This window comes from Melitaea cinxia, chromosome 3 (assembly GCF_905220565.1).
Source record: "Melitaea cinxia chromosome 3, ilMelCinx1.1, whole genome shotgun sequence".
In the NCBI taxonomy this organism is placed as follows: Eukaryota; Metazoa; Arthropoda; class Insecta; order Lepidoptera; family Nymphalidae; genus Melitaea; species Melitaea cinxia.
In genome coordinates, this window is record NC_059396.1 from 7,942,188 (window position 1) to 7,952,027 (window position 9,840).

Consider the following 9,840-nt stretch of genomic DNA (forward strand, 5'->3'; position numbering starts at 1 on the left):
GCCTTATTAGAATTATTTGATTTTAACAAAACTTCTTCCAATACTTTCTCAAAGTACTCATATAACCCACTAGGAGGTCTGTATACGCATACAACAATGAAGTGCTCAAGCTCTACGCAGGCTAATTCAATAGTTTGCTCAACAGAGAGGCTCACAATGTCTTTACGTTCTTTATATTTAAAAAGTTTACTTACAATTATTAAAGAGCCACCGCGTATAGCTTTTTCTCTGTTGAACATACTAGCTACCTGGTGACCGCTGAAGTTAAATATGGACTGGGAAATAGAGAGCCAGTGTTCTGTTAAACATAAAATATTGATATTTTCACCATTCATAAATAACTCCAGTTCAAGATCTTTACCTAGCATGCCCTGTATATTTTGGTGCACCAGGTTTACAGTATATAAATTTTTACAACTGTGGGCTTTCCTTACCAAATTATTATGACATTTATCTGATTTAATGTCATGGATTATTAATATGCTAGAGGTTTCCTCTGTTGTCTTAATAATTAATTTAAATTATTATTTGGAACGGATTCCACGTCAGAAAATGTCATATTATAGTTTTGCTCAATATGAGCAGATATCAAAGTAACCAGATTATTGGCTATGTCAGTTTGTATATAATATGATAGCACAGATGTTATCTGTCGTTTAAAGATAAATGGTAGGCTCAGCCTACTATATGTCAACATATAATTATTATTGTTCCATAAATTATTTATGTCAATAACATCAATTTTGTTACTTTTTTTAATATTTACATTTAAATACTTACAAGTAGTTATTGTGTGCATTAGATTATTAATGTCATATCTTAACCTATTTTCCTGTGGCAATTTAGCTAAATAAGGTAGTGTAAACAATAAAATTTTATTTATATTTAACTGATTCAATCTATTTAAAATGTTTTCCATTAGGTGTTTGTTTACATTACCCCTTCTCCCAATTAATAAAATAATAGTTGTGTTGGGACAGTGAGCCTCACTCAAAATGCTATTTACTATTTGATTATAAGTGGCTCCGGGCATGCAATGATTGATTACTCGCTGGCCCACACAAAAATCACTCAACAATACTCCCATACCTTTTCCTAACTCATCACTGTAAATTTTTATTTTATTTTTTTCCTCAGGAATAGATATGGAATGTACAGGTAGTTGTACATTATAATATTTGGGGTCGGTGTGAGTCCCCGCAGGCCGAGTAAGGGATTCACTAGTTAAGCTAGTATCTATCTGCCCTGTTGGACCGGAGGCTGAAAGGTGGCATTCGCAATTATGATAATTAATAAAAGAGTCAAAACGCTCGAGGTTATTGTTGCCAAGTTTCACCAGGTCATCCATGGCAGATATGTGTTCAGCAATTTCTTTCTGAGCAGTACTGTATTTAGATGTTAATATTTCTAAACTATGCTTTAAATTTCCAATCTCAGACCGCAGTGAGCTAACATCCGCCTCATAGTCTTTTTTTAATATATTAATTTCTTGACAGTATGATATCATTTTTGTTTTAATTTCTATTTTCTCTTTACAAATATTATTATACTTTTTATAAATATTTTTTGTTTTTAAGAATTTGTGACATTTTTTGATGAGTTTATTAATTTTGATATATTTTTTTAATTTATTTTTACTTGGCATAGGGATGGTAGTGTTCGAGTCATCACTGGTCAAATCTATTACACTAATATTATTTTTCAAGTTTGAGACAGAAGACACTAAGTTTGGTGCGTTTTCAACCAATTCATTGTATAGACACTGGGTTTGAGAGGCTGTTAGACTATGGTTTATATTTTTAAGCTGAATAACTTGTTTATTTGCCTCATGCAGTTGATGTTTCAATTCACTGTTGAATTTGAGGGTTTCCTCATACTCATCTCTGCACTGGTCAAACCCATTGACTATTTTGAGAAGATTTTCATTTTCATTTTTTACATTAGTATATTCAGTATACATTTGTGACATTTGATTTTTTAATTCTGTATTTTTTTTGAAAATCTTCTCTAACTCCTTCTCATTTTCGTCTCTCTCCCTTAGTAATTGCTCACACTGTACCCTGTATGTCTTTAGCTCCTGGAGCGCCAGCCGGAGTTGTTCCTCCGCCTGGCGCGCCTTGGATCCACGAGTCATCATTTTTATTTTTTATGTTTAAGAATTTAGATAAATGTAACAATCTCTAACGTATGTACAGGTTGTGTGGACAATGTATTATACTCAACAATCTATGAAAAGATCAAGGAAAGAAATTACAATGACATAGATACAATTTAAATTTCGAGTTCGTTACCTGTACGATGACAGCCGACGAACACAAAATCTATAATAATATCAATCTATTTTTCATACCCCTAAGTTATAATGGGGGGGGGGGTTTAAGCGGATTAATAACATATATGGCAAAGTAACGTTTGCGGGGTCAGCTAGTATTATATAACTAGTAGTGCAATAACGTATTATTCGTGTTGTGTAGTTGTTATTTATATGAAAAAGCAATTTCCGACCAAATTAAACAAAATCTTTGTACGTCACAAGTGAAATTATCGCAATAATTCGTAATGAGGCTTCAAGTTCACCACCCGTATACCAAGACGCATTTCAATTTACATTATACTTGATGTACCTATTATAAACAATAATGAAGATAAGTAAACAGAGTATGGAAACCGGCCAAGGGTACTGCATCGAAGTGCAAGGTGACTCAAGTAAAGATCCGAGACAATGATGCAGGTCAGTTAAAGTCTGCAGATTATCAGAAAACTTTATCGATTTAACCCCGTTTAAAAGCGACTTACGAGATGTATTCAAATGAATACTAATTTGAAAATATACCTTTTAATTCTTCCTTGTTAAAGTATTTTGTTTGAACTTCATTTCTTAACATTATAAAATAAGTTCTTTTTACATTTCTGTTAATCGTCGTAAATCTCAATGACATTTTATAAAAAAAAAAAACTTATAATTTACTATTTTCAATTTAATAAAACATTCCTTGAAAATAAACAGTAATATCAATAATATAAAAAGTAGGTTACTATTTCTGTGTAGTATCTACAAGTGAATAATAACTAAAAACTTTTGTAACGTCTTTGTTATATTAATCCAAATATTATGTTCTATATACATCAATAACGTGCTACTAATTAATTGTTTACTAAAACGCAATTCACAAGAACACGAAATGTGACCGTTTCCGTGCGGACGCATCTCCGACCGCCGCATTGTTTTGCGACTTTCTTTTCTAATCTAACCAAACCTAGTTCTAGTAATAAAGACCTGTGTGAACTATGATCGCAATCTGTGATTTCATTATAGTCCACGTGTATCGTGTAACCACCGCATAAATTGTTTTCGTAGTAAATCGGATTAGGACAATGTGATTTGTGGATTAATGTAGGAATTATAATTACTTACCTACTTACTATTATGTAAATGTAAATTACAATATTTTTACAATAGTTCCTGCACAACTTCGTTTAAGCCAAATCTCAAAATCCTTAAAAAGAAGTCCAATACAATGTTCTCTACTTTGTTTTTAATTCTATATTATCTTACACTTAGCATATATATTTTCTGTAATTTTCATTTATTTTACCTCTAAAATAGTTAATGTTGCAAAATATAATAATAGTTTTACAGTTTGCATGGATCACGTGTATCGGCACATTCAGCCGCAAACGATCATAAATGCGCATTGATGAGCTATGTTTTCATAATGTCAGGTTTTAAGAAGCAAAATAACTGTAGTCACAAATCCTATACAAAAAAAAAACATAATTAGTGTACGTATTTTGTGTCCTAGAGACGTCAGCAATTTAAATTGTTTGGCAAATATTTAATAGTATAATGATTTGCAAAATAAACAGGTGTTATCACCTATATCAAATCATTCCAACATCATTTGGGTCATATCGCGATGGCACAATACAATTTTTATTATTTACTAAGATAATTGGTGCTGTGTGGTTACGGCACTAAAGAATTTAGCCACCCCATCTCTTCCCGTGGGTGTCGTAAGAGGCGACTAAGGGATAGTACAGTTCCACTACCACCTTGGAACTTGAAAGGCCGACCGATGGCGGGATAGCCATCCAACTGTTGGCTTTTTAAATGCACAGACCGAGGACGGGCAGCAGCGTCTTCGGTGCGACAAAGTCAGCCCTGCGGTCACCAACCCGCCTGCCCAGCGTGGTGACTATGGGCAAAAACCCCCATGAGTTCGAACCTAAAAATAAGGCCCTCAGTTCCCGGCAGCCCCACTATTCCCGGCTACGGCAGCGGCCGTGGTAACGGTGGGGTAGAGGGTGCTAAGAATCACCGGGGTACGGGAGGCTGCCATAGAAAAATATTCCTGGCTACGTATAATGGACGCACGCTACGGTTGGACCATCACCTCACCGAACTTGAGGTAGAACTTAGTCACATTAAGTGGAGCATACTGGGGTTGTCTGAAGTCCGAAGAGAGGGAGAGGACACGATGATCCTGGACTCCGGGCACTTGTTCTACTTCCGTGAAGGTGATGGGCTTTCCCAAGGTGGCGTCGGTTTTCTGGTTGACAAGACTCTCACTAACAACGTTGTGGAAGTCAGTAGTGTGTCGACCCGGGTAGCGTACCTTGTACTTAAGCTCACCGACAGGTACTCCCTGAAAGTGATACAGGTATATGCGCCGACCTCGGCACACTCTGACGATGAAGTCGAAGCCTTGTATGAAGATATCACAAGGGCCATACATGGCACTACTTCGACCTTCTACAGCGTTGTTATGGGAGACTTCAACGCTAAAGTGGGAGTACAAGGCCGCGACGGATCGAGCATCGGACCACACGGATTGGGGCACAGGAATCACAGGGGGCAGACGCTTGTCAACTTCCTCGAATCGGAGGGGCTCTTCTTGATGAACTCATTTTTTGAGAAGAAGCCCCAAAGGAGGTGGACATGGCAAAGCCCCGATACTGTGACGAGGAACGAGATAGATTTCATCATAGCGGATAAAAGGCATATATTCAGAGATGTCTCAGTGGTTAACAGGTTTAACACCGGCAGCGACCACCGGCTAGTACGGGGCACTCTGAATATATGTCTCCGAAAGGAGCGGACCCGCTTGATGAAATCTACTCTCCGACCTACGCTGCCCCAAATACTATGTGGCTCCGAGCAGTTCCAATTGGAACTCCAAAACCGATTCGATTCGCTGGAAACTACTAGCGACGTGGACGAGATAACCGACAACGTGGTGAAGACGGTGTGTACACTGGGTCGCTGGCACTTTCCACCATTAAAGCCAACGAAGCAGTCCAAACTTTCTCCCGAAGCCTTGGATCTGATGCGGCAGAGGCGCGAGTTGCCGGCTGCTTCGCCAGAACAGAGGGCTCTTTCCAAGAGGGTACGGAAAATTATTCGCCGAGACCTCCGCTGCTCAAATACGAGAGAGGTTGCTACTCTGATTGAGCAGAATAGGGGGTCCAAAGTTTTCCAAAGACCATTGGGGAGAAGCCTTCTTGCGAAACTTAAAACAGCAGATGGCAGAACCGTCTGCTCTCGCCCTCAGGTCCGAGAAGAGGTTGAGAATTTTTATGGACAGCTGTACTCGTCGAGCGCACGCAAGCCTGCGACTTGGGACACCGAAGATCCACGGGCACCATTGTTGCGCCATTATTCGGAGTGTATCCCGGACTTCGAAGAGGATGAGATTGGTACAGCGCTCGGGCAGCTTAAAAACGGAAGGGCCCCGGGGGATGACGGAGTTACCACTGAACTCCTTAAAGCCGCAGGGCGACCTGTCCTGAAAGCCTTGGCAAGACTATTTAACGCCGTCATCCACCGAGGTACCACGCCGGAGGCGTGGTCCAGGAGTGTGGTGGTGCTGTTCTTTAAGAGAGGCGATAAGTCTCTGTTAAAGAATTACAGACCGATCTCACTTCTGAGCCACGTCTATAAGCTGTTTTCGAGGGTTGTTACGAATCGTCTCGCCAGAAGACTCGACGAATTCCAACCACCAGAGCAGGCTGGGTTTCGAAATGGCTACAGCACCGTGGACCACATCCATACTGTTCGGCAGATTATCCAAAAGACGGAAGAATATAATCAACCGCTGTGTATGGCATTTGTGGACTACGAGAAAGCCTTCGACTCCGTCGAGACCTGGGCTGTCCTGGACTCTCTGCAGAGATGTCATATCGACTGGCGATATATCGAGGTACTAAAATCTATGTACGACGCGGCGACGATGACCGTTCATGTCAATGACCAAAGAACAAGACCTATTTCCCTCCGGCGCGGGGTAAGACAGGGGGATGTAATATCACCGAAACTGTTTACCACTGCGCTAGAGGATGTTTTTAAGACCTTGGATTGGGGGGAACGGGGCATCAACGTCAACGGTGAATTCATCTCTCACCTTCGTTTCGCCGACGATATTGTCATCTTTGCGGAGACGCTGAATGAGTTAGGCCAAATGCTGGCCGGCCTAAACGAGTCCTCCCGACGTGTCGGTCTCTGTATGAACTTGGATAAGACGAAAGTTATGTTTAACAACCAAGTCATACCGATACCGGTATCGGTCGATGGTACCCTTCTCGAAGTTGTTCAGGATTATATTTACCTAGGCCATACTATCCAACTAGGCCGCAACAACTTCGAGAAGGAGGCCGATAGGAGGATTCGGTTGGGCTGGGCGGCGTTTGGCAGACTCCGTCGAGTCTTCACTTCGAAGATTCCGCAATGCTTGAAGACAAAAGTTTTCGAGCAATGCGTCCTGCCTGTGTTAACATACGGAGCCGAGACGTGGACACTGACCAAGGGACTGGTCCACAAGTTTAAAGTCGCTCAACGTGCAATGGAACGGGCTATGCTTGGGGTCTCTCTCAAAGACAGGATTAGAAATGAGACTATCCGCGGGAGAACGAAAGTAACCGACATAGCCCACAGAATTAGCAAGTTGAAGTGGCAGTGGGCTGGTCATCTGTGTCGCAGGACCGATGGCCGTTGGAGTAGACGGGTCCTAGAGTGGAGACCGCGTCTTGGCAAACGCAGTGTGGGACGTCCTCCGGCCCGTTGGACCGACGATCTACGTAAGATTGCCGGTGTAGGCTGGATGAGGATTGCGGAAGACCGGGATGTGTGGCGCGAACTTGGGGAGGCCTATGTCCAGCAGTGGACTGCGATAGGCTGAAGTGAGTGACTAAGATAATTTATTTTTTTCGTATTGGACAACGAACGCACGTTACTTTCTGATGCTCAAGTTTGCGTGATAAACTAACCTACATTCTATTGCTACTCACGCGTGACTATATAGACAAATTAATGTTCATTTCTTAGTAAATATATTTATTTTGAAATTCTATTAATTTATCATATGTTACATTTAACGTGCTTCATTTTCATGAAGGATATGTACAATAATTTATTTACAATAAAACTGTGTTTTGCAGACGTAAACGGTTAAAAGGGCATTGTAATAATTAAGATATAATAAACCTAGTCATGAGCATGACTCATATTTTACATAATGACCATGCTAATATAAGGCGTAAGTAATACAGACACAAATCTAAGAAAGATTTTCCAAACACCATGACGTATTGACAACATGATGGTAATTATACATGTATTTGAGAGACGCATTTTAAACAGACTGAAACGAAAATTGTGATGTAGGTAGTCATTACCGTTGTAACTAGGGCGCTGAGAGGATAATAGGTAAAACCAGATGCCTCTGTCTGCGAGACGCTGTGTGCTCTGTTTCGTCTTCACAATGGTTTTCCAGCCAAGAGATTGTTTGTATTAGAGATAAATTCATTTCACGATGTTTTGTCATTTACTATATAAACAGAAGAAACTGTTCTATATAGGTAACATAAATATATTAAACATATGTAGATGACAGACATGTAAAACCATCCTAGTCCTTTTTTAAACCTTCTTTTCCTTTCCTAGTCCTTTATAATAACAATCCCTACCTATACGGTAGGAACTAATCTAAGCATCGTAAGTTATTCTAAATCCATAAGTAGATAGCGTATTCAAATTATATATCTGTAAATTTAATTATGGAAACTTGAAAACTCACTAAGCACTTTTAAAATATTATTACAAAAAAATATTAGATAATTGTAGTAACTAAAATTTTCAATCATTATGCAAATACATAGTTCAGTCGAGCTCCGCAATCGAAATGACCTTGACTCATACCTCCCACTATAATTAGGTCAAAGGGGGCTCCTACACCTTTCGCCTTGCAACGTTCTATAGATTTAGACCAAGGACATTCATATAAGTTTATCGTATATTTACAAACCACTAACATACTGATTACAAGGTAACGAAAAATATCTATAATGAAAAGTTTGATCGTGCCTAAACTAACAATATAATCAATGCAATTAAAACCTAAGTCGGTCAATAGCATTTAATATCGGTATAAGTAACTATTATAAAGAGTAGGTACGTACATAAAACAAAATCCGGTGCACCGGTATAAGCCATCAATTTTTTCAAACAATTTTAGCAGCATTTATTGTTTTATTTTTACATTTACACACTCAATCTTCACTTTCAACTTAAAGATAGGTGTGAAAAACTTTCAACGATAACTCGTAGACTCGTAAATATAAATTAGTTTCTTTTCAACAACGTGTAAAATTATAAGAACGTCATTATATAGAAGTTTTAGCATAAAACGTAAATTTTACACAATAAAAAATTAAATGATTAAATTTAAATTATATACTATATTTTTTTTTTTCGTTAATAATTTAAAGACATCATATTTTTTTCTTAAAATATTATTTACAAGTAAACAAAAAAAAAAACGTTAAAGTAACTTGTATTATGTATTTTTTTAAATTGTTAACTAGGTCGTTTCAGTAATAATAAATTTATTTTATTTAAATTCAAAAAACAAGCAGGTATGTATGCAGGGTTTCGGAGGTATGAGGAAAGTGCTCCCTCTTATTTCACTTCCCTATAATACGAAATTTATTATTACTTTAAAATTATAATAATAAATTTCAAAAAAAAAATAATTATAAAAGCTAAAATAATAATTTATTTTTGGAAGGACTATGATGCGGTATTTCTTCCTCACTTGGTATAAAGCGTCGTAAATTAATATTTTGCATATAATTATTATACTATTAACAAACATTGAATAAAAAAAAGAAGTTGGTAATTAGTTAAGAAACAACATAACAGGCATTTCAAGATCATTTTACTTTTAGTATTATTATTGATATATATTTATAGCGAAGAAAAATAAAATTAATAATATGTAGAGTCACATAAAAACGTACATCACGTATTACTACAGACATAATTAAATTAACTTGTTATAACGGTATTAAACTCACCGATGGTCTTCAAAATTTGCAGATCATCTAGTTCATATTCTTTCTCTTCTTCAGAATATTCGGTATCAGTGGTGGTGGACTCCTGTTCTTCAGTAGATGATGCCACCGAAAGGGACCGTACATCGGAACTTAGGTCCGAGCTACAGTTTCTAATCATTTTAGCACTAGCCATCATCATTGTAGAAGTTTTAGGAAAATCTTCCAAAAATTAAAATGAATTAAATTCAAAACATTATTAAATTAACTCTCAAATAAAACAATCTCTTTAATCCTTACACAAGTCCAAAGAAACGTAGCCGCAGTTGTAAATGTTTATATAGGAAAATTTAGCATAATTTATTTTAGGCCAGTTTTGTTTGATTTTGTTTTTAAAAAATTCGTGTAGTGTAAAGCGCGCGTTCCAGTTATTTATAAAGACACGTTCTCTCCTCAACGCGCTTTGATTCTCACTGGCGATGGCGGTAGAGATCGGCCATCGGTATAGTAGTA

General features: G+C 37.8%; 1 protein-coding gene across 2 annotated transcripts in view; it reads right to left on the reverse strand.

Moving 5' to 3' along the window:
- Positions 1-9,840, reverse strand: part of LOC123669374 (cAMP-dependent protein kinase catalytic subunit 3) — a 42,299-nt gene extending 32,459 nt beyond the window's left edge. Inside the window, exons 1-2 of one of the 2 annotated variants that reach the window (XM_045602980.1) lie at positions 9,628-9,840; positions 9,352-9,549 (exon numbers count right to left, since the gene is read on the reverse strand). In XM_045602980.1, the coding sequence (XP_045458936.1) occupies positions 9,352-9,529 (178 nt within the window). In that variant the 5' untranslated portion in view covers positions 9,530-9,549; positions 9,628-9,840. Of the gene's footprint in view, positions 1-9,351 lie in introns of both variants that reach the window. The other variant, XM_045602979.1, reaches the window with a different exon arrangement.